Here is a 27,914-nt window from a genome sequence, read left to right as displayed (position 1 = left end):
ATGATGCATTGAATAGTGCCAGAGACTGTAGTCAGCATACTATGCCATTAACCCTGACCACAGTACAAACCAGAACCTGGGGTAGCTGGAGAAACTCAGCGGGTGCAGCAGCATCTATGGAGCGAAGGAAATAGGCAACGTTTCGGGCCGAAACCCTTCTTCAGACTGATCGGGGGCGGGGGGGGGGTGGGGACAAGAAAGGGAAAAGGAGGAGTAGCCAGAAGGCTGGGGGATGGGAGGAGACAGCAGGGGGGCTGAGGAAGGGGAGGAGACAGCAAGGACCAGAACCTGGAGTGTTGCTCCAGAACACTTAACGTGCAGAGGTTGATATCTATTATATTCCCAGTATTTGGAAGCTTTCCAATTTATCCCTCAAAATGTTTTCAATATCATGTGGCATATCCTGCCAATGACACCATGGGAATGGTTCTTTTGAATGATAACTTATTCAGCAACGTGTTTGGGAAACAGCTTCAGAATCATAAAAAGAAACAGCATAGAAGATTTCCCGTGCCTGCTCATTGGCTTAATTACCCTCACCCTTGCAATATCTCAGTGGAGTTGTTAACTTTCTCTCCAAGGCTGTTCATTTCAGTTCAGTTTAGTTTATTGTCACGTGTACCGATGTGCAGTGAAAAGCTTTTGTTGCGTGCTAATCAGTCAGCAGAAAGACAATACATGATTTCAATTGACAATGTATAGATAGATGATAAGGGGATAACGCTTAGTGCAAGGTAAAGCCAGTAGAGTCTGATCAAAGATAGTCCGAGGGTCACCAATGAGGTAGAGCGTAGTTTAGGACTGCTCCCTAGAGTGGTAGTATGATTCAGTTGCCTGATAACACCTGGGATTGTATAACATTCTCATGTTAGTACGCAACCTGCATACATAGCCAATCCATACACTGCAGAGATACACATGCAGATATACAGCGCGGAAACAAGCCTTTCGGGCCAACGAGTCCGCGCCGACCAGCGACCCCCATGCACTAACACAATCCTACATATAATGGACATTTTACAATTTTTACCAAAGCCTACAAATCTGCATGTCTTTTGGAGTGTAGGAGGAAACCGAGGAAAACCCACGTGGTCACATGAAAAACGTACAAACGTACTCAATACAGACAGCACTCGTAGTCAGATTGAACCAGGGCGTTGTGAGGCAGCAACTCTACCGCTGCCCACAGTGCCGCCCTGTGGTCACACTACACACAGCTGTGGTCACAATACAGAGAATACAAATGGCTTCCCAAGTTACTCAGGATCTTTGCCCTTAAACCCCCTTGCCCACTGGCCCTTCACCAATTTGTTGTTTTGATTTAGTCATTAAAGCCTTTCATGGTACACAGAAGAAGAATTGCGTGCAAATTGGCCAGTATATCATTTATATATATTAAAATAGTGACTGTCTTTTAATTAGTAGAGTTGTTGCCTCGCAGCTCCGGTGACCCAGATTGAGCAGAGAGTCGAGGAAGACGGAGCCACTGGTGACCAAAGATCTTATAGCAGGAACGTGTAGTACGCTCATGGGCGGATTCATGGGTGATTATATGACTCATTTTAGCAACCAGCCCCTGCCATCTTGCTTCCGGCCAAAGATCGGATCTTTGTTTCCGCAGCGGGGAGAGGGAGTGCGCGCCCAGGGAGAGGGAGTGTGGGGCCTGGGGAGAGGGAGAGGGAGTGTGGGGCCCGGGGATAAGGCCTAGTGTGTGTGAAGTTGCGGGGAGGTTTACAATGTTTCTTATTTAATGTCCCTTGTCTAGTCTGAAATAAAGTTCATCATTGGATCAGAAGAAATATAATTGTGTGTGTTATATGATTATATACATTTATATCACATTCATGTATGTGTGTTTATAAACATTTTGTTTTTTAACAAGAACTAACAGAATTATTAATCTAACCCTATATCACGCACAAAAACTTCCCCCGCAATGTCAATTACCCTGCGAGTCGGGTCGGTTCCGTTTATTACAAAATCAACTCAAACTCTGCTTGTGAGCCATTTAAAAATAAATGATTTAAAAAACATTAAAAAAAGACAATTACCAGAGTCAAATTTTATTCTTGACAAGAAGTATGAACTGACAGAATTATGAATCTAACCCTATATCACACACACAAACTTGCCCCAATTACACTGCGAGTCGGGTCGGGTCGGGTCGGGTCAGGTAGGCTCCGGTTACTAAAATGGGCGGGGAAAAATGCCCAGGATCCCCTCCGTAGCGTACTACACGTCAGCCCATTGCATTTAGCAGGAGTAGCCTATCTTGTTCCGCTATAAGATCCAAAGATCTTTAGGATCTTTGCTTTTCACGAGACAGTGGGGGTGGGACTGATGATCGAGGGCGCCGATTGGAGGAGACGTCGGTCAACAGGCAATGGGGACGGGACATGATTCTGCGCGATGATTTGTAAACGGTGCCAAAATATCGCAACTCGTACGTGCAATGCAGTGTTTACGTGACAATAATGTACCATTGAACCGTGACCTTGGGTGTTCCTGGAGTTTGCACTTTCTTGCCATGACTCATAGTTTGCTCTGGGTGTTCCAATTCCCTCCCACACCCTAAAGATTGGTATGGGAGGGAATTGGAGTCTGAAGAAGGGTTTCGGCCTGAAACGTTGCCTATTTCCTTCGCTCCATAGATGCTGCTGCACCCGCTGAGTTTCTCCAGCATTTTGTGTACTTTCGATCTTTCAGCATCTGCAGTTCCTTCTTGAACCCTAAAGATTGCGGTTTGGAGCTTTTATTGGCCACTGTAAATTACCCCCGGAATGAAGTTAAACGTTGATGCAAATGTGCGGAGTAACGGAAAAAACAGTTGGGGGTTAGGTATCGAGCTAAATTAGCCTGATTGTGAAATGGTCTCCTTTTACGTCCTGAGGAAATACAACATCAAGAATCGTCGTTTGTCCTGCAATATCCGAACATTTACAAGGTCAGGCGGCATATCTGGAGAAAAGGAATAGGTGATGTTTCGGGTGGAGACCGTTCATCAGACTCCTTTTCTCCAGAGATGCTGTCTGACCCGTTGAATTACTCCAGCATTTTAAATTATAAGGTCATAAGTGATAGCAGGTTTAGGCCATTCGGCCCTTCGTCTACGCCATTCAATCATGGCTGATCTATCTCTCCCTGCTAACCCTATTCTCCTCCCTTCTCCCCATAATCCCTGAGACCCATACTAATCAAGAATCTATCTATCTCTGCCTTAAAATTATCTATTGGTGGCCTCCACTGCCTTCTTCGGCAAAGAATTCCACAGATTCTCCACCCTCTGACTGAAGAAATTCCTCAACTCCTTCCCAAATGAACGTCCTTTAATTCCGAGGTTATGACCTCTAGTCCTAGATACTCCAACATCCACTCTATGCAAGTCTATCCGAATATTTACTTGTGTACAATCTAGAATCCTGCTCCTGGTTTCTGCTTTAAAATGGTCCCATTAATTTATTCTGCCTTCTTCACTGTTCTCAACAAAATGTATTGCTCCACAATCTACTGCTGAATTTCTTCTCCCCGGGTCCATTTTACTAAACTGTAATTATTGGCCATCTGTTCGCATCATCTAGAGTTTACGATAGGCTGTGTGTACCCAGCACCTTCTGCCTACAGCCTGAACATACCAAAAACACCTCACAGAATTCTATTTTGTAAGAGTTATATTAATCATGCCTTCTTTATCATCAATTAATATTTCACGATGGGAAATGCCAATTAACCTACAAACCAGCATGTCTTTGGAATGTGGGAGGAAACCGGAGCACCCAGAGAATACTGCGGACACAGGGAGAACATACAAACTCCACACAGACAGCACCCGTAGTCAGGATCAAACCCGCGTCTCCACCGCTGTAAGGCAGCAATTCTACCGCTGCACCACTGTGCCTCCCTAGGCTGATTCCAATGTGTGCCTATTAGAAGAAGAGTAAAGATGATACCGGGATTCGGAGATCTTCAAGGGAATCACAAGGTAAATATGAAATTTCAACTGATTAGGATTTAGATTTGGTGACCTCTGATACCTAATTTGTTGTTAATAAACAATTGATTTGAATACTCACAGCTGATACTCAAATCGAGCATCAATATTTCACTCTTAGTTCATCTCAGGAGGATCACGGCACGGAGAGAACCAACCTCAAGCCATAATTAACAGTTAGTTTATTGAAAGCCTTTGGTTTATACAAACATATTTGAACATGGAAAGATAAAGCAGCCAATAACATATTCACCCGTTCAGAATTAATGTACGAGTACAATGAAATCACAATTCCTTGAATATAATGCTTGATTGGAAAGTTCATTATGCAAGATGACACATAACATTATGCATAGACCAAAAGCAGCAAAAACATTTAAATCAAATTAGGAAGCAATATATTTTTGGATAAAATGGTTACTAATGATATATACCCCACAATGGAAAACATGGTTTTAGCACAGCAGACAATCCCATTAATTAGCTTTGCTCCTCAGAGAGAGGCATCATCAAAAATTACTTAATAATGAAATTTGTTACATTTGAAATTAAATGGCACAAGAGGTCGTGCAGATTTTGCTGCTCTTTGTAAAATAATCCTATCTGTCCCATTCACTCCCTCTTTCTCAATAATCCTGCATATCATTCATTCACATCCCCATCTAATTCCCTTCAGAAAGACTCGATTAGCTCCGTTTTCACCAGCCGAACAGGCAGTGAACGCTAGATCACACCTGCTCGCTGCATAAACATGATTGCTATATACAGATATATAAAAGCAATGGTTATGGCTGGAACTCCTGGGAACACCTATCATCCTCCAGTCTGATAAACAACCTCCTGCCTACTCTCCTCCTGCCTTCAGCTAATCTCCTGTGTTTGCAGTTACTGGTCTTTTAATTCCAAACCAGTCTGGCCTTTGGATGTACTTTCTCGTGTCTCCTGAAAATCCATGTAAATGGCATCGGCTATTCTTCTTCATCAACTTTCTCTTTTACCTACTGGCATTATTTTCCACAGACATTGTTCATGAGCTCAACTGTTCTATGTTCCAAAGAAATGTTATCAGATTAGACAAGAAATATTTGCCTTTAACAATCAGTGATGTCTCTTCATTAACAAATTTGTTGGGTGTTTAATTTTAACTTTGACTAGTTTCTAAGAACTTTGTTGCCATCAGGATTAACCGAAGGACCTGTAGTAACTGGGCATGTCCTTGCTCCCCCCATTTTTATTTTGGTGTTAAATGTTTGTCAAGAAAGCTGCCTTCTGACCAGGTATCTGAAAGTTCTCTCCTACTTTGTCCTTTATTCTAAAAATAACTAACAGTAACGCAAAATCTAATTTGACTAACATTGGAGGTGGATTGTCTAAGGCTACAGCTTGATATTGATTAGCTGGGCGGAGTGTTGGAAATTTGTATTTGTAATTTGTATTACACTCCGTACAAGTGCAGCCGTTTATTAATTTATTCCTGCCTTAATTAAAATACCAAAAACAGCGCTTATCTCTTAAAAAAAGTCAAAACTTTTGCATTCTGTTAGAAACTGCACTCTTTGAAGCAACACCCACCCTGTACTGCCACCCCCATGTTAAATGTTAAGAATTGGCTTGTTGTATCATCAATAATTATCCCACCCCTTTAAATGCAGAGTCTGAAGCAACTTCAGATGTAATTATTTTGCATTGAGCCAAAAGGGAACTTCATAAAATATATGAAGTTTTGTCCTTGCTCGCGATGCCACACAGACCACAATGTTAGGAGTTAGTTCGCTCTGTGATGAATGAGGTACAGGGTTGATGGCAAATACAATTGTCCTCTCAAGGCCTGAAAATCGACGCAAACTATCTAGGACAATAGCATTTTCCAGTATATTCTCTGCTTTTACAATTTGTTGTTCAAGCTTTACATGTAGTAACTTATGGTAATTTTCACATTCATTTTTATTACTGCACAGGATGGCTATATCATCAGGTGCATAGCCTTCCTTAATGTACGATTGTATTTGCTCTGCTATGTGGTTGACAATCTCCATTTGTGTCATTTCATTATTTATTTCAGCCTCCCCAGCAATTGAGTGATTGCATTTGGTACTTTGAGCTAACCTTTTCAGAAATCTAGATCCTTCTATCCAAGATTTTAAAGTCTTAATGACATTTTCAAGGACAACATTGTGTATTTTCTTTGCATTCCGAACCACTATAGTCAACTCCTCTTTCGGATCCTGATCATCAATTGTTGGTAATCCAGTCGGAAAAATGTGGGAAGTTTGGAAATGATCCATGAAAATCCAGAAGACTCCTGGTCCATTAGGATGCGTTTCTTTGTTTGTTCTGAGAGCCTGAGCCTTATTATACCAGCTGCCACCATCTTCATTACGGAAGTTTTGCGCCTCATCAACGACGATATGTTTCACATTTGGAAACTCATCTTTCATAAACGTTGTCCTTGTTACACACATACATTTCAATCTTCGGCTAAAATCAAAATGCAATAAAATATTATTGAAAATTCAATATTATTTAAAAAACATGATCTGCGTCATAAATACAATTTCAGAAGCAATAAATGGTGAAAGTCTTTATGTATCTGGACACATAGTTTAACACTTGTGCAGATGTTCTAGCAGGACTGCAATGGAAAGCTTGCCACTGTGGCTTTGTCTCATCTCAGTTTGTCGATTCAACTCCAGAAACCTGAACAACAATGTCCAGTGATACTCCACAGCAGTTGCAACATCTTTTGGATGAGATGTGAAGCCAGGACCCATGTGTCATGAGGCAAACTCAAAGGACAAGGGAGCTCTCTCTGGAGTCCTGGCCAACATTTGTCCGCCACAAATTGACTAACTGATCGTTATCGCATTACTGCTTCCTGATCCTTGTTCTGTGCAAATTGGTTGTCAGGTTCTGTTGGACTACATCGTATAGTTTATTTGGACATCCAGAAGTAAAGGATTAAACAAAAACATTTCAGCCTACAAGGTTGATTATGAACATAACAAGGTAGACGAGGCCAAGATAAAGACCAGACTGATGAGCATTATTAAATCTAAATTGATAGTTCCCATAGGGAACTCGCACCATAACTATTTTCGTAATAGCTAGAGATATTATATTTTGTTATTGTTGTTAGGTATGTTACTAGTTCTAATGCAGAAAACACTGAGAAAATCAGTCAAGGACAGATCTATTCAGGAATTCCGAACTCTTGTAGATAAAGACTGCGGTTCCCGGAGGTTGCAGGTAGTGGAAGCAGGTAGGGAGACTGACAAAAATCTCCGGGAACCGCACGGAAACCTTGGGTGGGGCACAAAGTCTCCAGAGGTTTCCGTTCAGGTTTCCTAAGTGGGAAAGGGGCATTATGCAAAGAAACGTAAGTAATGAGACTGACACGAAAAAAGGTTTGAAATTCACAAGTTTGAATACTAGCGGAGTAAACAACCCAGTCAAAAGAGGCAAAGTACTGTTTAAGAAGGAACTGCAGATGCTGGAAAATCGAAGGTACACAAAAATGCTGGAGAAACTCAGCGGGTGAAGCAGCATCTATGGAGCGAAGGAAATAGGTAACGTTACGGGCCAAAACCCTTCTTCAGACTGATGGGGGGTGGCGGGGAGAAGAAAGGAAAAAGGAGGAGGAAGAGCCCGAGGGCTGAGGAAGGACTGAGGCAAAGTACTGGCTCGTTTGAAATCACTGAATTCAGATATAATGTTTTTGCAAGAAACACATCTAAAGAATGACTCTCACAATAGACTCAGGGCAAAATAGATAAAAGACATATATCATACAACCTGGGAGTACATGGTTCCCTGAAAGTGGAGAATTAAATGGACAGTGTGGTGAAGAAAGCCTTTGGCATGCTTGCCTCCATTGGGAAGGTCATTGAGTACAAAAGTAGAAATAGCAGTACAAAATGATGTTGTGTACAAGTTATTGGTGAAGCTACACTTGGGTTGTGTGTAGATCCAGTCATCCAGCTATCGGAACTATGTCTTCAAGTTGGAAAAAGTACAGAAGAGATTCACCAAGATGTTACCTGGGCTTGAGTTACAGGGAAGGTTGAGACTTTCTCTTTGGAGCATAGGAGGTTGAGGAGCGAACATATTGAGGTGTACAATGTAATGAAGGGCATGGATAAAGGAAGCACTCACTCTTTTTCCCAGGGGATAGGATTCTAAAACTAGAGGAGAGGAGAAAGATTTAAGAGGAACCTTAGGGACATCCTTTTTTGCTCGGAAGGTGGTCTATATCTGGAATGGGCTGCCAGAGGACTCTTTAGAAGCAGGTACACTTCCAACTTAAAAAAAACATTTTGACAGATACATGGGTAGGAAGAGTTTAGGGAGTTATTAGACTAAGTGGGACCCATTGGGTCCCAGCATCACACGGGAGGGCTGGTCACCAATGCAATATTCCATCTCTCCACCAATTCCAATATTGCTCGCCAGTGGGGGGGGCGGGGGGCTTTCTGTTGCGCTAGTGTGGGTGTTGCAGGCCGAACGGTACTGGTTTCCAGAAGGCTAGTATAGACATTGTGGGACGAATGGATTCTTGGGCTGGTAGCCAACTATTGCAATGATGTTAAAAGCCAAGCCAAGGCAAACAATTTGGTTGCAGCCACCCGCCAACCAAAATTCATTTTGTGAACACAAACTTTAAAAAAAGGCGAGGCAAACAATTGGGCTACAGCCACTTTACAGTCGCATCGAGGGATTCACTGTGGGGTAGACGTGTTCAGTGTTATTCGCAGCTCAGAGAGCCGTGACCCTCTCGCTTCCTGGGTCTGGCAGAGAGTGAGGAACTACACTTCTGGGTTTAATAGTCCCTCCCTCCCTGACGCCAGTGGAGGCAGCAGAGAGAATGGCGAATTTTTAAAAAACATTAATATCTCTCTGATTTTTCACCGATGGGAAAAACCCTCCGGTCACGGAAGGTTGAGGGGGGCTCTGAGCGAGGTGGCCAAAAATGACGGCCATATGTCGCGGTGTTCTCACGCAAATCGCAGCACAGTGGGCCAAAAGCGGTCAAGAACAGAGATTTAGTAATATAGACAGATGGGCCAAATGGGACCAGGCTGGAGTGGTAACTTGGTCAACATGTACATGTACTGAAGGGCCTGTTCCAGTGCTGTATAGCTCCATGGCTATCAAAGACAATGGTCTATTTTATAGAGAACTATGACAGAACAGTACAGCACATCAATATGCCCTTCAGCCTGCAATACTTGTGCCAACCGTGATGCCAAGATCTCTGCCAACACATGATCCATATAAAGTGCTCTGTTCCCTGCACTTCCATGTGCCTATTTAAAAGGATCTTAAACACCACCATTGTATGTGCCTCCACCACCAGTCCTGGCAATGTGTTCAGTCCGTAATCATTCTCAATGTAAAAAATACTTGCCCCGCACATCTCCATTAATCTTTCACCTTATACAGGTGCACAACCTTTTATCCGAAAGCCTTGGGACCAGACACCTTTCGTAATTCAGAATTTGTCGGTCTTCGGAATGGAAATTTTTTTGCGTAGATTTTAATGGCTGGCTCAGTGGTAGAGTGCTCGGCTCATATCCGCAAGGTCGCGAGTTTGCGCCTTGATCCCGGCAGAAGAAGTTGGAGCGGGGCTGGGCTGCTGCTGGCTGTGGGTCTCTCGGTTCTCCGTGCTTGCGGTGTGTGACCCCTTCCCTCCCGCGCAATATACTCTCACCTTCTCTTTTATGAATGGGGATTTAGTTCCCCTTTCTTCGAGGACCGACCGGAGGTTCCGCTGTCACCTCTGCGGGCCGCCCTCGGTGAACGTCCTGTCTCCCTGTCCCTGGGATAGTAGGGGGCGATCAAACAGCACAATATCCCACTCCCCCTCCAACGCGACCCCAAGAACAAGAAGTACCTTCCACACTATCAGCTTCTGCCCATACACTGCGTGTTCCTCTGAAGTTGGAACGGGGCTGGGCTGGAGTTGCTGATCTGGGATCTCCGTGCTCCGGGCCTGGGGGTCGGTGTCCCGATGAGACGGCGTAGCTCGGGCTGTGGGCGAACTGCCACTTGTCGCCGTAGCGGCCCATCGGGGAGCGGCTTCTGGTGGTCCTGACGTCTCCGGCCAGTTTGCAGTTTTCCTCTCGAGTTGGAACGGGGCTGGGCTGCTGCTGGCTGTGGGTCTCTGGGTTCTCCGTGCTTGCGGTTGGCCTGGGGGTCGGTGTCCCGTTGGTCCTGACGTCTCCGGTGACTGCACTGCGCTGCTAGAATCGCCGACGTGAAGACAGTGCAAAGCCCCTGCGCCGGTGCAATGAGCGGGGAGCTGGGGAGGGAAGGGGTCACACACATGGCCGGGAAGCAGAGGGGTGTAGGTGGGGTAAAACTGAAGGTAGCGACAATCTGCTGCTGCCTGCACGCTAAGTTTAAAAGTTCCCACGCAAGACTCACGATACACTGTGTATCGTGTCTACCGTGGGAACTTTTTAACCCAGCGGGCAGGCAGCAGCAGATTGTCAATTATTAACCCTCCCGCGCAATATACCCTCACCTCTTTTATGAATGGGGATTTAGTTCCCCTTTCTTCGAGGACCGACCGGAGGTTCCGCTGTCACCTCTGCGGGCCGCCCTCGGTGAACGTTTTCAAGGACCTTTCTTCAAGGACCGAAAAAATGTCGCTATTCGGAGGTTTTCGTTATTTGGATCGTCGGATAAAAGGTTGTGCACCTGTAGCTGCACCCCGTAATGTTGGGCATTTCCACCTGGGGAAAAGGTTCACACTGTCTACCGTATCTATGCCTCTCATAATTTTACATATTTCTATCAAGTCTCCCCTCAACCTCTGACATTCCCGAGAAACCAATCCAAGTCTATCCAACCTTTGCCCATATCTGAAACACTCTAATCCGGGCAGCATTCTGGTAAATTTCCTCTGCACATAGAAATATAGCTGCAGGAGTAGGCCATTCGGCCCTTCGAGCCTGCTACGCCATTCAATATGACCATGGCTGATCATCCAACTCAGTATCCTGTACCTGCCTTCTCTCCATACCCCCTGATCCCTTTATCCACAAGGTCAACACCTAACTCCTTCTTAAATATAGCCAATGAAATAGCCTCAACTACCTTCTGTGGCAGAGAATTCCACAGATTCACTACTCTCTGTGTAAAACATGATTTTCTCACCTCGGTCCTAAACGACTTCCCCCTTATCCTTAAACTGTGACCCCCTTGTTCTGGACTTCCCCAACATCGGGAATAATCTTCCTGCATCTAGCCTGTCCAACCCCTTAAGTTTCTATAAGATCCCCCCTCAGTCTTCTAAATTCCAGCGAGTACAAGTCGAATCTATCCAGTCTTTCTTCATATGAAAGTCCTGCCATCCCAGGAATCAGTCTGGTGAACCTTCTCTGTACTACCTCTATGCCAAGAATGTCTTTCCTCAGATTGGGTGGTTTTTTTCTCAGATTAGCACCCACTCCAAGCCTCCAATGGGGCGACCAGAACTCCACTGTATACTGCAAATAAATGCTAGAACTTGCAATGGTAGAAATGCAGATATTACCTCATAAATATCTGCAATGGACTATTTTCACAAATGTAAAGAACTTCATCTCCTGTACAGTGGAAGGTGTTGATAATTCTTCTGACGAGATGTTCAGCCATAACTGTTTTGCCAGTTCCAGGAAGACCATGTATAAACAGCTTTTTACAGTTCTCAATGTCGTGTTTTGAATGAAGGATCTGAAATTGCTGGAATGATAGTAGATTGAGAAATTCACTGCCAATTTTATCACTTAGGACAGATGTGAAATGTAGTAGGACAATGATGACTGCTTCAAGCAATTTTGTGATGTCATTTTTTGTTAAGTGTTCATAACTTGATGGGTACTGAACTTGTAACACATTCTCAGTCTGCTGCTGACAGCTTGCATTACCATGTTTAGCCATTTCAGGGTCTATATAGTGAAGGATGTTAGGAATGACACAGAGTTTTCCTGCATATCCACCCACATTCACCAGCTTTTGTTTGATGCACATGGCTGTGTTTCGTGAATACTCAGTTATTGCCTCATCTTCTTCTTTGACAATAGTATAGAGCATTGGAGTGCCACCCGTGGCCAGGAGCAGGGCATCACATATTACACCATTGTGCTTTGGTAAGTTTATATCAACAGCCCAGCTTCTGGAGAATATCAGAATCCCCTTTCTTCCTCCAGGTTCCCTTCCAGGGAACAGGTCTTCCAAACCTGGATGACCACGAAATAGGTCCTTACTGACCGTTTCTGGAAATGTTTTGATTCCACAAACGGATTTATAGTCATCTGAAAATTATAGAGTGAAAACTGCATTATTAAGCTGATGATGAAGATACTAAATAGCATTAGAACTTGCTCTAACTTAAGCTTTGCAAATTGCCACGTTTTGCTACATGGAAAAGACAGCTCACTGCCAACCTCCCAAAGTTTCATCACCATCCTGAACATTCACGAGTGCCCAGTAAATCTGCCCGACAAAGCTACTTCATTGTATAAGTACCATTGTAATAACATATTTATCAATAACCAAAAATCTTAGACCCAAAAATGAACAAACTAATGTGATAGCATTCCTTCACACTAGTGAAATACAATTGATAAAAATGTCAAATATTAAATGTGTTTTCTTTCATGAAGTAACTCAATTTTTTCCTCTCTTTGTTTACCTTTCAGTATCCGTATGGACAGCAGTCTGAAGTAGGTTCTCAACCCGAAACATGACCCATTCCTTCTCTCCACAGATGTTGCCTGACCCACTGAGTTACTCCAGCACTTTGTGTCTATCTTCTGTTTGGACATGTTCCTATTCAATTGAACTTTTTTTTCTTAGTCTCATTAAGTAACATCTCATTACTAAAGAGATATGCTGTCCCTTCACTCACCTATTTAGTTGCATTATCAGTTGGAACTTACTGGGTTAAGGTAACACTGGGAGCATCCACTTACGAGTAAGTCTTCATCTGCACAATGGCAAGCATTGAGTGAAATAGCGAGAGTTCAGGACCAATATGTACCTTCCTGGATAAAAGGCAAGGCTAACAGGTACAGGAAACCCTGGATTGCCAGGTGTGGATAAAGAGAAAAAAGGAAGCATATAGCAGATGTAGAGAAGTAAAGACAGGGAAATCCATCAAGGATATAAAAAGTGTCGGGAGACAATTAATAAGGAAATTAGGAAGGCATATTGGGGTCACGGAATGGCAGCGGCAGACATGGTTAAAGCAAATCTGAATCTAAATCTAGATTGCTGCCTTACAGTGCCAGAGACCCGGGTTCCATTCTGACAACGGGTGCTGTCTGTATGATATTTGTATGTTCTCCTGCATGGATTTTCTCCGGGAGCTCCGGTTTCCTCCCACACTCCAAAGATGCACAGGTTTGTAGGTTAATTAGATTGGTAAAATTGTAAATTATCTCGAGTGCGTGTAGGAAAGTTTTAGTGTGCGGGGGCGGTGCGGACTCGGTGGGCCGAAAGGCCTGTTTCCGTACTGTATCTCTGCATGTCTAAACTAAATTAAGAAAATTAGGGAGACAAACAGGTTCACCAAATGGCAGCGGCAAAAAATAACCAGGAAAGAGTGGGATCCATTGGGAAGCCAGAACATCTAGATGAGGATTAAAATTAATTATTTTTGTTGGTGTTCGCAGAGCAGACTTTGTAGTTCGATGGTACAGACACTGGGAAGGAGAAATTCTAGTGCAAGCCTCCACAAACAAAGAGGAGGTACTTGATGCCTAAGCAGGCTTAAATGACTAGATGAGCACCATCTCAAGCTGCAATGGGAAGCAAGCAAGAATTTGCTGGGACTCTGGATTAGATTATTTAAATTGTCTTTGTGAGGTACGACATGACTGAAGGATGGCAAATGTGGTTCCTATTGTTTAGAAGCGCATCAGGGAAAAGCCTGTTAACTATAGACCCATGAGCCTAATATCAGGGGTGGGGAAGATGGAAAATCCTAAATGACAGGATTATTGATCACCTGGATAGGCAGGGACTGATCAGAGTTGCCAGCATGGCTTGTCAAGGACATATCCTGTCTAACCAATCTGATTTAATTTTTGAGTAGCTAACATGTATTGATAAAGCCGAGTAGATGAGGTTTACATGGACTTCAGTAAGGAATTCCACAAAACCCTGCAAGGGCGACTGTTCCAAAGGATTAGTGCCCATTGGATCCAGAGCAAGTTGGTAAATTGGATCCCAAATGGTTTGGAATAGAAGACAGAGGGTGATGTATAGGGTTGTTTTTGTGATTGAATACCTGTGACTAGCAGTGATGTATGTAAATAATTTGGATGTGAATGTAGCGACATAATCAATAAGTTTGCAAATGACTCAAAATTTTGTGAAGTTTGTTGATAGTGGACAGGGTAGTCTTGGGCCAGAAGAAGATATTGATGTCTGTGAATTGAGTTGAGAAATGGGCAGGTGGAGTTTGATCCTGATAATTGTGAGGTGATGTATTTTTGGAATACGAATGAGGCTAGGACATACACCATGAGTGGTTGAGGTACAGGGAATATTGAGGGACAGAAGTTCCTTGATGAAAAAGTCCAATCATCCTTGTTGGCAACATTGCGGTAAATGATGTGGTTAAAGGGCATATGGGGATACTGGACTTCATCAGTCATGGTACTGAATACAAGTGCAGGGTGGTTATGGTCCAACTTCATAAAATGCTGTTCAGACATCAGCATAAAATACTGTGTGTGCAGATATGTCATTACACTATAGGTAGGATGTGAGAGAGGATGCAGTGGAGTTTCACCAAGTAATTGCCTGGACTAGAGTATTTCAGTATGAGAAGAGACTGGAAAGGCGAGGTCTGTTTTCCCTGGAGTTTAAGAAGAATCAGAAGAGCGACACAAAATTATGAGACGTAGAGGTAGGGATAGACAGCAGGAAATGTTTTCAGAGGCAGATAAAACTCAGTGAAGTAGATTTCCAGTAAGGGGCAAGAGCTCAAGAGTGGATCTGAGAGGGGGGGCTTCCTTCATCAGAATGACAAGTAAAAGATTCAGAAAGCAGTGGAAACTGGTCGCTGAGAACATTTAAGAACTGTCTAGACAAGCACTTGCATAGCCTTGGCATGCAGGTTAAGTACTGGAAGATGTGATTAATATAGAATGGTTCCCACTGTTCAGCGTGGACATGGTGGGATGAGTGGTCTGTTTCCATGTTGTTCGACTCTATGGCATTTTCTAGAGCCCGGCAACACGCCTGGCTCGTCCGCCGCAGAACTGGGATCCCACAGAAAGACCCAACGGCCGCAGCCTGTAGCGGGGAAGCTGTTGAGTCTGGCCCTGCTCATCCTTCAGAGATTAGAGAACTGAAGAAGAGGGAGCCAGCGATAACGATCACGAGGAGCAAGGGCCAGTCGGAGTGGGACCAGGGGACTTACCTTCCACGCTTTCAAAGTCGGCTGCAGGAGGTGCCCCCGGGTAACAAAAGTGGCCAGCCTAGGTTAGAGACATCGGTTCGCTGAACAACCCAGACAGAGACCAAGCATGCGGACAAGACTTTGGAAATGGTCCCAAACTGGCGACTCAAAAATAATTTCACTGTGTTTTGCACGTGACAATAAAGCACAATTGAAATAATGGAAGAAAGTCACTGTTGCTTCAAACCTTTATAGAACTTTTGTACCAGCTTGTCCACAGAGTCATCCCCTCCAACTGAAAACACAGGCTTACAACTCGGTGGTGATGCAGTCACACTTAATTCATTCTTAAAATTCACACAGAGTTCTTCCATCTCTGCAGGAAAGATAAAATGTTCAAAATTATATCTCACCAGCAATCCAGAGAATTTAACTTATTACAGTAGAATATTTCCACTCTGTGGGATGAAATTCAAAAGATTTTAGACAACAGGCACTTACCAGGATCTTTAACCAACAACATCTCAGCCCATTTAGTATATTCCATTCTCTTAACGAGGTCATCGTCTACGGTCCAGCTGTCAGGATTGTCAGCAAACACTACACAGCAGGACTGCTTCACATATAACATTATCAAAGAGCCAACTACTCCTGATCCCTTCATAACACTGGCAACATTAAGTGTGTATTCAATGTCCCTTGGAGAGGAACAATTATGCACAATCTTTAGTTTTCTTTTGATAATGTTAGAGATAAAACTATATGGTTCTTCAAGACTACATCCAACAACTTCCCTCGAATCAGTGACACCTACAAATATAAACCCCCCATTTGCATTTGCAAAGGAAGACATTAATGCCGGAATGGCTTCTTTTATCCTCTCTGATGTCTTTTTCCCTGAAAAAGCTTTAAATTCAATGTGTTCAGACTCACCGAAATTAAAAACGTCACCATATTGAAATTCTTTTTGATTTAACATATCAGAATTCCCACATTTAGGGATTAAATAAGACTTTTTTGCTGCTGGACCATTACTAGAATCTGAATCTTCTTCATCACTACTTTGGGATAGAGTGGGTTTATTTCTGAATAAATCCTCCACTTCAAGGGGACTTAATTCAATGCGTTGAGTGCCTGTCCTACAGTAAACATTGCTTGCTATAGAACACAATCGTGGCAACTTCCTTCCTTCATCAATGCTATTGGTCCAAGACTGCACAAAAATCCACATGGTGCTCCCTTGCAACATGAATTCTAGGAATGACGGTTTTTTTACCAAATTGGAAATTCCTTGTTCAATATCTAATCCAATTGCATCAGTCATCTTGTTGTAACCCTTATTCCCCACTTTCACATGAATGATTCCACCACCCGAATTTAAAAGAGCACATGCTGCTATAACTATGTTTCTGCACTGCTCCTTTTTCAAAGAATGGTCTTTCATTTTTTTCCTGTGCGTTTCCCCAAAGTCTGCAGTGCCTGCATCCAGCACCAGGTCCGGATACGAGGTCTTCATCGGTCGAATGTTCTCAAGAGCCATCCTGGAATAAAACAATACATAGGAAATGTATTAGATGGAAATGCAACAGCAATATCCAACTTCCTATTGTGGTTAAAGGTCTCACTTCATATGTGTCCATGTCACACGATGTGTGTGAAATTAATGCATTGCAGTGGGAATCTCAGGACAAAGCATTTATTTAGCACTTGAATAATAATGAATACATTTATTGGCCAAGTATGCACACATACAAGGAATTTGCCTTGGTGCTCCGCTCGCAAGTAACATGACATACAGTAAACCATTAAGAATAAAACATTAATAATAAAACATTATAGCTTAAACATGTGAATTAAATAAACTACCAGAGCAAAAGGAGGCTACAGACTTTTGGTCATTGAGTAAAACTACTGCTCGTCTGGCTGTGGCGGCTTTGACGGTCCGGAGTCGCCTTCCAGAGGGAAGTGCTTTAAAGGGTTTGTGGTCAGGATGAGAGGGGTCAGAGACGATCTTATCTGTTCGCTTCCTGGCCGTTGCAGTGTACTTTGTCAATGGGGGAGGGGGGGGGAAAGAAAGGTTGCAGCCAACAACCTTCTCAGCTGATCGAATGATTCGCTGCAGCCTCCGGATATTGTGCTTGGTGGCTGAGCCAAACCAGACCATGATGGCGAAGGTGAGGACAGACTCTATGATGGCAGTATAGAATTGGACCATCATCATAAAGGAATCATGGGATTTGGATTTTAAAAGCATTGGAATGGAAGTTTCAGTTTCAGTTTAGCTTCTGGCCACGTGTGCGGAGGTAGTGAAAGCCTTTGTTGCGTGCTGACCAGCAAGCGGAAAGACAATGCATAATTAAAATCAAGCCATACAGTTTACAGACGGTTGCGGCAGGATGGTTCGATCGGAATGGGTGGGTGGGGTGGGATAGTGAATTAAAAAGGGGGGCTTGGGAGCGAGGCACCAATTAAATGAAAGAGGATGTGGGAATAATATCACAATTAAACAAGTTGCAATGGACAGGAATATACTATAGTCTATATTTGAACAAAACAAATTGAGACTGTCTAGGAAGGAACTGCAATGCTGGTTTACACTGAAGATAGACATAAAATGCTGGAGTAACTCAGCGGCTCAGGCAGCATCATCTGAGGACGTACACTCCATTGAGGATAAATGGGGATCCTGTGGATAGGGTGAACTGTTTTAAATATCTGGGAGTCCACATCTCCGAGGATATGACATGGACAATCACACGCCTCAGCACTCGTGAGTAAGGCAAGGCAGCGCCTTTACCACCTCAGGCAATTGAGGATCCTCCAGTGCTTCTACGCAGCGGCGGTGGAAAGCATCTTGTCCGGGAACATTACCATCTGGTTTGGGAATTGCTCTGCCAAGGACAAGAAGGCTCTGCAGAGAGTAGTGCGTTCGGCCGAACGCACTATGGGAACTTCACTTGCCCCCCTGCAGGAACTATACATCAGGAGGTGCAACTCCAGAGCCAACAATATCATGAGAGACCCCTTCCACCCCTGCAACGGACTGTTCCAGCTGCTACGGTCAGGCAAACGCATCCGTTGCCATGCGGTGAGAACGGAGAGGTTGAGAAGGAGTTTCTTCCCAGAGGCCATTCGGACTGTAAACGCCTATCTCACCAGGGACTAACTCTACTGAACGTTTTTCCTTCAATTATTTATCATGTAAAAAAATATGTGTGTTATGATTGTGTTTATAGTTTATTTGCTTGTTTGTCTTTTGCACAAAAGTCCGCGAGCATTGCCACTTTCATTTCACTGCACATCTTGTATGTGTATGTGACAAATAAACTTGACTTGAATTACCATCGCGGAGCGGGATGATGCCTTGCTGGGGATCGCCTGTGTTGATGTTCTAGGGTGTTGGGCCCGCGAAGTTTCTAGCCTCGGGCGCCGCTGACTTTAACACCGTGGAGTCCTGCGACCCTTGCCGGGGGGGGGGCGCCAGTGTTGGAGCTCCGCCCAGCTCGGCCTGCAGACTCGGAAGCTGCGGTCTCTGGTAAGAAGCGGGTTTGATGTGATGCATCTGGATTCGGAAACTCCAAGCCGCTGAATGTGTTCTTCCGTTCCAACGCCGGAGTTCCGATCATCCCGGCGAGAGGGCCGGTACATCGGGCCGTCCATAGCAGCGACTGCGGGGGGGCTCAAAGACCCTGACCACGGGTGAACAAAGAGGAAGATGACTGAACTTTATTGCTTCCCTCACAGTGGGAAACGTTGATTCCGCTGTGGGGGATGTTCATGTTAAATTCTGTGGTGTATTGTGTTGTTTTTACTCGCATGGCTGTATGGTAATTCAACTCTCACTGTACCAATTGTGTGCATGTGACAATAAATGTATCTTGAACTAATGATTAATAAGCTTGCAGGTGACATGAAAATTACAGGTGTTGTAGATGAAGAAGAAAGCTGTCTTGGGCTACAGCTGGATATAGATCGACTTCTGTACCTTCTGCTGGACAGGAACAGGGATAAGAAAGAATGACCGGGATGGGACAAATCTTTGATTATGTTAGCTCCTTCCTAATGCAGCATACGGTGTAGACAGAGGCATTGGCCAGTTGAACTGGGCTACATGTAGAACTGTCCGAATTTCTTTGTTCTCGGCAGTGCTGGTCCAAACCAAGCTGTGATGCAACCAGACAATATGCAGTAGTCATGGAAGACATGCTGAATTTCATCCATGTCCACAGGAAGTAAAGAGATTAGACTGCCTTCTTTGGTGTCGCATTAATGTAGTTGGTCCATGATAGATCTTTGGTAATATGAACACCAAGAAAATTGAAGTCCTCAACCATTACCACATATATGCACCACATTATGCTCCATCATTTGTCTGCACACATAACCTATCTGTTTCCCACTGCAGCCTCTGTATTGTCCTCACAACTATTAAAATAAAAATGGATACAAAGTGCTGGAGTAATTCAGTCTGAAGAAGAGTCCCGACCCGAAGAATCCATGTTCTCCAGAGATGCTGCCTAACCCACCAAGTTGCTTCAGCACTTTGCCTTTTTTTGTAAACCAACATCTGCAGTTCTTTGCATCCAAAATAATACTTTATCCTTTTCACTGTAATCATAGACAATAGTTGCAGGAGTAGGCCATTCGGCCCTTCGAGCCAGCACCGCCATTCAATGTGAGATCATGGCCGATCATCCCCAATCAGCACCCAGTTCCTGCCTTCCCCCCCATATCCCCAGATTCCGCTATCTTTAAGAGCCCTATCTAGCTTATATATTACTAAGAACTGCAATTTTATTTACAATAGAGTTACAACTAATTGGTGCAGATTGGGAGCAACATATGAAACCAGTCAGCTCCTGCTTTTCATAGACAATTGGCAATGTAATGAATTGAGAAAAAAAAAAACAGATGAGACACAAGAGATTGCAGATGCTGGAATTTCCAAATTGTAGGAGGAACTCAGCAGGTCTAGCAGCATCTGTGGCAAACATTGGGTAGGAAGGAACTGCAGATGCTGGTTTACACCGAACATAGGTGCAACATGCTGGAGTAATTCAGCAGGTCAGGCAGCATCTGAGAAAATAAATAAGTAACGTTTCAGGTTGAGATCCCCATCCTCGGAGTTTCGGGAGAGGCCCTACATCGAGTTTCGGGTTGAGCCCTCTACATCACTTTACGAATCTGCTGTTATGAAGTTCATTGAATGCAGATAGGTGGGGCTATTCCGTTAACTTCCAGCTGCGTCCGTCCACTATCGCTGCCAAGAAAAAGGCGCCAACTTTGAACGTGGATATCAATAAAAACAGCTAGATTAAAACTGGCCTCTAAAAGAGTTGCCTCCAAATTATGTGAGAAGTGAATGAGAAATTAGGTAACACAGAATTAGTGTGAATAAATGATCGATGGTCAGACTGGACTTGGTGGGCCGAACGGCCTGTTTCCATTTTGCAACTCCACACTAAAAATAATAAAATATGATTCTATATTTTCAAACCACTTGAGTTACACAAGTAATTCCCTGCGGCCTGAAATTGAAACAAGAGCGGCCAGGACAGAGCAATGAAACAAGGGGAAAGGCAATAGCGCTGGAGAGAGTGAAATAGGCGAGTCTGGGCGCCAGCTTTGAAAAGCGGTTTCTCGCGGAGATTCGCTGATCCTGAACCGGGCCCATCACGGCGCGTGGACATAACCCTAAATAGGATCAAAATGCATCGGAAGGAACTGCACCGAAGATAGACACAAAATGCTGGAGTGACTGCAGCATTTCTGGAGCGAATCTCTTCTCCAGAGACGCTGCCTGTCCCGCTGAGTTACTCCAGCATTCTGTGTTTCTCTGGGATCAAAATGCAATTGTATTAACACTAACCTTCGATTATCAAAGGGGGGAAAATAGATCGCCTTTGGATTTCGACTGTTGCGATTACCCGTGCGAATTACTGAACTCCTTAAGCGAAAAATATTCCACTCCAGTGATTTCGTTTCTTCTCAGCTCCCGCTCAGCGGCAGATCTGTCCCGCCAAGAATGGGAGTGGTTTGGCTCAAAGATTTTATAGCGAAGCTCTAAGATCTTTGGTTACACAAAAAAGCTGGAGAAACTCAGCGGGTGCAGCAGCATCTATGGAGCGAAGGAAATAGGCAACGTTTCGGGCCGAAACCCTTCTTCAGATCTTTGGTTTGGCTTGCAGTCAGATTGCAACCTTCAAGTGGTCTGCCTTGTTTCGACGCAAGCAATCAACCCGGCGAGCAAAATCAAAGACTAGAGCAAAGATCATAAAACGGAGCGGTCATCAGTACAGTTGCTGCCTCACAGCGCCAGAGACCCAACTGTAATCCTGACCGTGGGTGCCGTCTGTACGGAGTTTGGATGTGCTTTCTGTGACCACATGGATTTCCTCTGGGTGCCCCGTGTCCTCCCGGGTTTGTAGGTTAATTCGCTTCTGTAAATATTTGGCCCTAGTGTGGACTGGAACTAGTATATGGGTGATCGTTGGTTGGCAGAGACTCAGTGGGCTGAAGGGCCTGTTTCCTCGCTGCATCTCTAAACTAAACTCCAAACTACAGTAATAGAGACACAGGAGCTGCAGATGCTGGAATCTTCAACAAGAAACACAATTGGTGACCAAGAAACACAAGATATTGGAGGAACTCAACGAGTCGGGCAGCATCTCTGGAGGACAGGACCCGTCTTCAGGGTGAAATATCGCCTCTTGGTAATGGCTACCATCTTGACTGCTGTAATCCTTCAGGGGAAGATGCTCCCACCATTCTAATGTAGAGAATGTTACTGACCCACCCACCACCATGTAAGGTCATCGGGACGCACGGAGCAGCTCAATCCTTTTGGAGGACATGGCAGCTTTCGGCATACACTGTTAACACACGAAATGCGCACTTTCATACCTGGTAAAAACTGCCGAAATGGTCAATTTTTGCGCTGTAAATAATTGTGATGGGTGACTGAGCGCTGTGAACTAAATGCTCTCGTATCTTTGCTCTGAAGCCGAGCACCAAGGTGTAGGCAGCTGAAGTAGCGCATATCTCAGGACAGCCCCCACTCTCCTCCCGGCGTCAGCGATGTCCAGCCACGGCCGCACTGTTATGGGCTGTGAGTCGGCAGCGCCCGCACACGGGGCCGGGTGGAGCGGGGCCGCGGCTCCGGGCAGCGGACACACGGGGACGAAAACCCGGCATTATCCCCATCAGCAGAAGCAGAGTTGGGGACAGTCTGGTCCCTCCACCCACCCAGAGTCACTGACGGCGCTGCACAGGCACCCCGACCTCCTCCCCCACCCCTGGCCGCGGGGTTGACGGCCCGGGGTCCGCGAGTGTGGAACCAGTCAGCGTGGAGTCCGGATGCTGGGACAGAACAAGTCTGTCTGTACTGGCAGCCATAGTAAGTGCTTATGTAAGGTCATCGGGGCAATAGATGCTGGATCGGGCCATCGCTCCATAGATGCTGCTGCACCCGCTGAGTTTCTCCAGCACTTTTGTGTACCATAGTAAGTGCTTACCTGACGTTCACCGCGTGTACTCCAGAAGGCGTTGCATGGCAACAATACGGGTCACGTGTAGTGACCTCGACTGCCATGCAACCTCCCTATAGGGTGATTTCACGAAAGGTCACTGGATCATAGATCCTCACCCACGTGACCGCAAAATCCAACTGGGGTACAAACGTCACTTCGGGTACATGTTATTGATGCTGAAAACGCGCACTTTCAAACCTGTTGAAAACCGCGAAAACGGCCCGTTTTTGAGCTGTAAATAACTGTGCCAGTCGGGGTGACCGCGAGGCACAATTATCTTACATTAGAGTCCAGAAGATCAAGAAAAACAAAGGTAAATACAAGAGGGAGCTGAAGGGGTAAAAACAGCGGAAGTGGTTAGCAAACATTGGCTGTGGAGATATAAAGATAGAAAATATCGGGAATTATCGCGTTTGCTCACTGCATTTCATCAAAAGTAAAGCATTATGTTTTATCTTTATTCATTTGTTATATAAAAAGGTTTAAAAAATCCATCATTAAAATTGCAAAATCTTCCATGGTTCTCAGGTGGGTTTTAACATGCAAAAAGAAAATGCTTCTGAAGCTACATTTACCATTTAAACAATCGTAAACCATAAATGCGTTTTGAAATGAATTTTACTCAGATGCAAGCTAAGGAATGGGATAATTGTCAGCTATTAATTGGATAATAATAATAAAATGTCCTGATTTTGTCTAATTAAAAGCTGATCTATTTTTCCCCCTTTGATAATCGAAGATTTTGCAATTTTAATGATGGATTTTTCACTTTTAAAACTTTTTGTATAACAAATAAATAAAGATAAAACATAATGCTTTACTTTTGATGAAATGCAGTGAGCAAACGCGATAATTCCCGATATTTTCCATCTTTATATCTTCCAATTTATCCCTCAAAATGTTTTCAATATCATGTGGCATATCCTGCCAATGATACCATGGGAGTGGTTCTTTTGAATAATAACCTATTCAGCAATGTGTTTGGGAAACAGCTTCAGAATCATAAAAAGAAACAGCATAGAAGATTGCCTGTGCCTGCTCATTGGCCTAATTACCCTCACCCTTGCAATTTCTCAGTGGAGTTGTTAACTTTCTCTCCAAGGCTGTTCATTTCAGTTCACTTTAGTTTATTGTCACGTGTAATGAGGTACAGTGAAAAGCTTTTGTTGCGTGCTAATCAGTCAGCAGAAAGACAATACATGATTTCAATTAACAATGTATAGATAGATGATAAGGGATAATGCTTAGTGCAAGGTAAAGCCAGTAGAGTCCGATCAAAGATAGTCCGAGGGTGACCAATGAGGTAGACTGTAGTTTAGGACTGCTCTCCAGTTGTGGTAGGATGATTCAGTTAACTGATAACACCTGGGATTGTATAACATTCTCTTTGTAATGTTAGTACTCAACTTGCATACATAGCCAATCCATGCAGAATAGATACACATACAGATATACAGCGCAGAAACAAGCCTTTCAGGTCACCGAGTCCGCGCTGACCAGCGATCCCCATGCACTAACTATCCTACACACAATGGACATTTAAAATGTTTTACCAAAGCCAATTAGCCTACAAACCTGCACATCTTTTGGAGTGTAGGTGAAAACCGGAGTACGAGGAAAACTTACGTGGTCACAAACTCAATACAGACAGTAGGTATGTTACAAAACTTACCGTCAGCGGCGCTGCAGTTCTGTCACTACCCGTGTGCTCGACTTTGGCGCCTTTGAGAGGGGCGGGATTAAAATGCTATTTTTTCCCAGCCTGTTCAAATCGATTTTTGTCAGAAGAATAATCGCTCCGACATCGGTTTTATTAAGTTTTTTTTAAACTGCACTGGATATTTTAAGAACAGGAATAATTTAAAAATCAACTTCTAAAGCCGTCAACACCGACAACGGGGACGGATTTCACGTACGGGACAGGTAAAGGACAGCCGTTTATTTTACAGAGAAACGTGTTCTTAAGATGCCTTTAATCAAAATTTTACGTTGCGAAAAGGTGACTTAGGACCCACACGAACCGGCTGTATTTTTCCTGCCGATATGGGGTTTAAATTCACTGCAACTGCAACGTTCCAAACGATCGTGTACCACAAAATCCCACTGGGAAGATGATTAAAGTGGCCATTAATTTACGGGAATAAAATACTAAATTTCTTCCATTTGGCCTATAAATTCATGACAATGAGATTTTAAAATCGTGTTATATTGTGAATTCTTGTGTGAATGTTATTTGGACACTTAGGCTATTTAAAAATGGTAACCTTTTCTTAAGAAATTGATAGATGTTTAGATCTAGTAATTGAATTTTGTAATTAGCTGCAATTAGGTAACTAACTAATTATACGCTTTAATTTCAGGTCATCCAAGTAAGATTGTTTCATATTTGTTTCAGAATGCTTCAATCTATAATAACTGAAAATTTCATTCAGTTCCCTTAATTTTTAAGAAAGTTATGGGCTTTTAAATGTTCTCGATCACAGCTTTTGAGTTAAGTCAATGGAAAAGCAATAGGGAACAAGATGCTAATTTCCGAGTATGAAAATGGGCATAACATTTTTAATACTGAAGATATGAAAGTGAATTAGGTGTCAAATTAAACTTCTTTGTATGCTTTATCTGATGGGATAAATTGCAGACTTGATTTTTAAAATCTCAAAATTTTGTAACATTGCTACAGACAGCACCCGTAGTCAGATCGAACCAGGTCTTTGGCATTGTGAGACAGCAACTCTACCGCTGCTCACTGTGCCACCCTGTGGTCACACTACACAGTGCTGTGGTCACAATACAGAGAATACAAATGGCTTCCCAAGTTACTCAGGATCTTTGCCCTTAAACCCACCTTAAACCCTTGCCAACTGGTCCTTCACCAATTGGTTCTTTTGATTTAGCCATTAAAGCCTTTCATGAGTTAGAACCTCTACCAAATCTACAACTGAGGTCTTTCATTCCTTCCATCATTCTAATTATCTCTACTCAGTTGGTGGCATCCTTGTCTCTGCGTCATAAGGTTGTGAGTTCAAATCTTGTGCCTGACACATAGGCATGGAAATCCAGGCTGACTTTTCAGTGCCATCCAGTACTAAGCGAGCACTACAACAGCGGTGTCAACTTTTGAATAGGACATTAAACAAGGTCCTCACCTCAGTATTAGGTGGATATGAGATCACATGACTACACTGAAGAATTGCGTGCAAATTGAACAGTATATATTTAATATATATTACAATAGTGACTGTATTTTAATTAGTAGAGTTGTTGCCTCACAGCTCCGGTGACCCAGGTTGAGCAGAGAGTTGAGGAAGACGGCGCCGCTGGTGACGATGGATAAGAGGAGTGAGCTGGTAGGAGAGAGAGCTGGTAGGGTACTGCCCAAAGATTCTAGTACTGCCTCCAGCGCCTTCAATGGTGGCTGAAGCAGGCGACCTGGAAAACATAGCGGTCGAGGGCGATAGAGCCAGTCTGGAGCATACCTGGATCGGGGGGGGGGACTCTAGTACCTCCAGCATGTGGACCGGACTTTGGACTTTTTTGTAAACGGTGCCAAAATATCGCAACTCGTACGTGCAATGCAGTGTTTACGTGACAATAATGTACCATTGAACCGTGACCTTGGGTGTACCTGGAGTTTACTTTCTTGCTATGACTCATGGTTTGCCCTTGTGTTTTTTTAAAATTATACATATATTTTTATTCAAAAAAAAATATATAAATATGCAAATTAGCACAATCAAAGACTGCCTATGTTGACAGTTTTACAAACAAACGATCATCAAAACACCAGCGTTCACGGAAGGCCCTGGGTGTTCCAGTTCCCTCCCACACCCTAAAGATTGCGGTTTGGAGCTTTTATTGGCCACTGTAAATTACCCTTGGAATTAAGGTAAATGTTGATGCAAATGTGCGGGGTAACGGAAAAATTATTTGGGGTTTAGGATCGAGCTAAATTAGCCTGATTGTGAAATGGCCTCCTTTTATATCCTGAGGAAATATAACATCAAATTAAGAGTCTTCGTTTGCCCTGTAATATCTGGACATTTACAACGTAAGAAGGAACTGCAGATACTGGTTTACACTGAAGATAGACACAAAATGCTGGAGTAACTCAGCAGGTCAAGCAGCATATTTGGAGAAAAGGAACAGGTGATGTTTCGGGTCGAGACCCTTCATCAGACTCCTTTCCTCCAGAGATGCTGTCTGACCCGTTGAATTACTCCAGCATTTTAAATCATAAGGTCACAAGTGATAGTGAAAAAGCTACTTATTTTAACTACTAAACCAGGTTCGCTTCTTAATAAACAGACACCACACAAACTGTTTGGTAGACCAGTTCAAAACTTTACTTAACATCGGCCGATGGAAGGGAGGGAGAACTCCAGTCAAGTGACCAACACAGACACTTGACTGTCCTCAGCCACCTTCTCTGAACAACAGAATTACATTGCTTTAAATAGGTTTTTTTGTCCCCTTATCACATTCCACAGACATTAGTCATGGTCAGAAGTACTGGAAAAGGTTTCCACAGAATGCATCACATCAAACCTTTTTTTTACATGGTACAAGATATACTAAAAACATTGTATATCTTCTTTGTCACTTGGTCCCTCATAAACATAGGCCATCTGCTTTATTGCATCCTCCCCCATAAACATTGGTCATTTGGTTTATGGCATCTCACTTCAAAGATATCTCTCTAGCTCCTTCACTTGGGAGACAATGTTATCTCACACACCCCGCAACCTGAGGAAAGCCTAATTTGACACTAAATATAAGCTGTAAGCTAGCCCAGAAACCAATTTAATATCTTCTTATATTTTTAACTAAAACTCGGCTTCATCATTAGCAGGTTTAGGCCATTTGGCCCATAAAACTACGCCATTCAATCATGGCTGATCTATCTCTCCCTGCTAACCCTATTCTCCTCCCTTCTCTCCATAATCCCCGAGACCCATACTAATCAAGAATCTATCTATCTATGCCTTAAAATTATCTATTAGCG

The 27,914-nt window shown here is 43.6% G+C and overlaps 1 protein-coding gene across 2 annotated transcripts; it reads right to left on the bottom strand.

Annotated features, from left to right (window-relative positions):
• Positions 1 to 3,233: 3,233 nt before the first annotated feature.
• On the bottom strand, positions 3,234 to 22,567 carry LOC129710671 (schlafen family member 13-like). Of its 2 annotated transcripts, XM_055657828.1 has the most exons (5): positions 21,253 to 22,567; positions 15,885 to 16,924; positions 15,631 to 15,759; positions 11,526 to 12,285; positions 3,234 to 6,466 (listed from the first exon to the last, which is right to left on the bottom strand). In XM_055657828.1, exons 2-5 carry the CDS (start codon positions 16,921 to 16,923, stop codon positions 5,665 to 5,667), a joined length of 2,730 nt encoding a protein of 909 aa, XP_055513803.1. In that variant the 5' UTR covers position 16,924; positions 21,253 to 22,567; the 3' UTR covers positions 3,234 to 5,664. The 2 variants fall into 2 exon arrangements, with proteins under 2 accessions (XP_055513803.1, XP_055513804.1); XM_055657829.1 differs by lacking the exon at positions 21,253 to 22,567 and having other exon boundaries at positions 15,885 to 17,260.
• Positions 22,568 to 27,914: the final 5,347 nt, after the last annotated feature.

Source organism: Leucoraja erinacea, chromosome 28, assembly GCF_028641065.1.
Source record: "Leucoraja erinacea ecotype New England chromosome 28, Leri_hhj_1, whole genome shotgun sequence".
Classification (NCBI taxonomy): domain Eukaryota; kingdom Metazoa; phylum Chordata; class Chondrichthyes; order Rajiformes; family Rajidae; genus Leucoraja; species Leucoraja erinaceus.
This window is presented reverse-complemented; position numbering and strand designations above follow the sequence as displayed.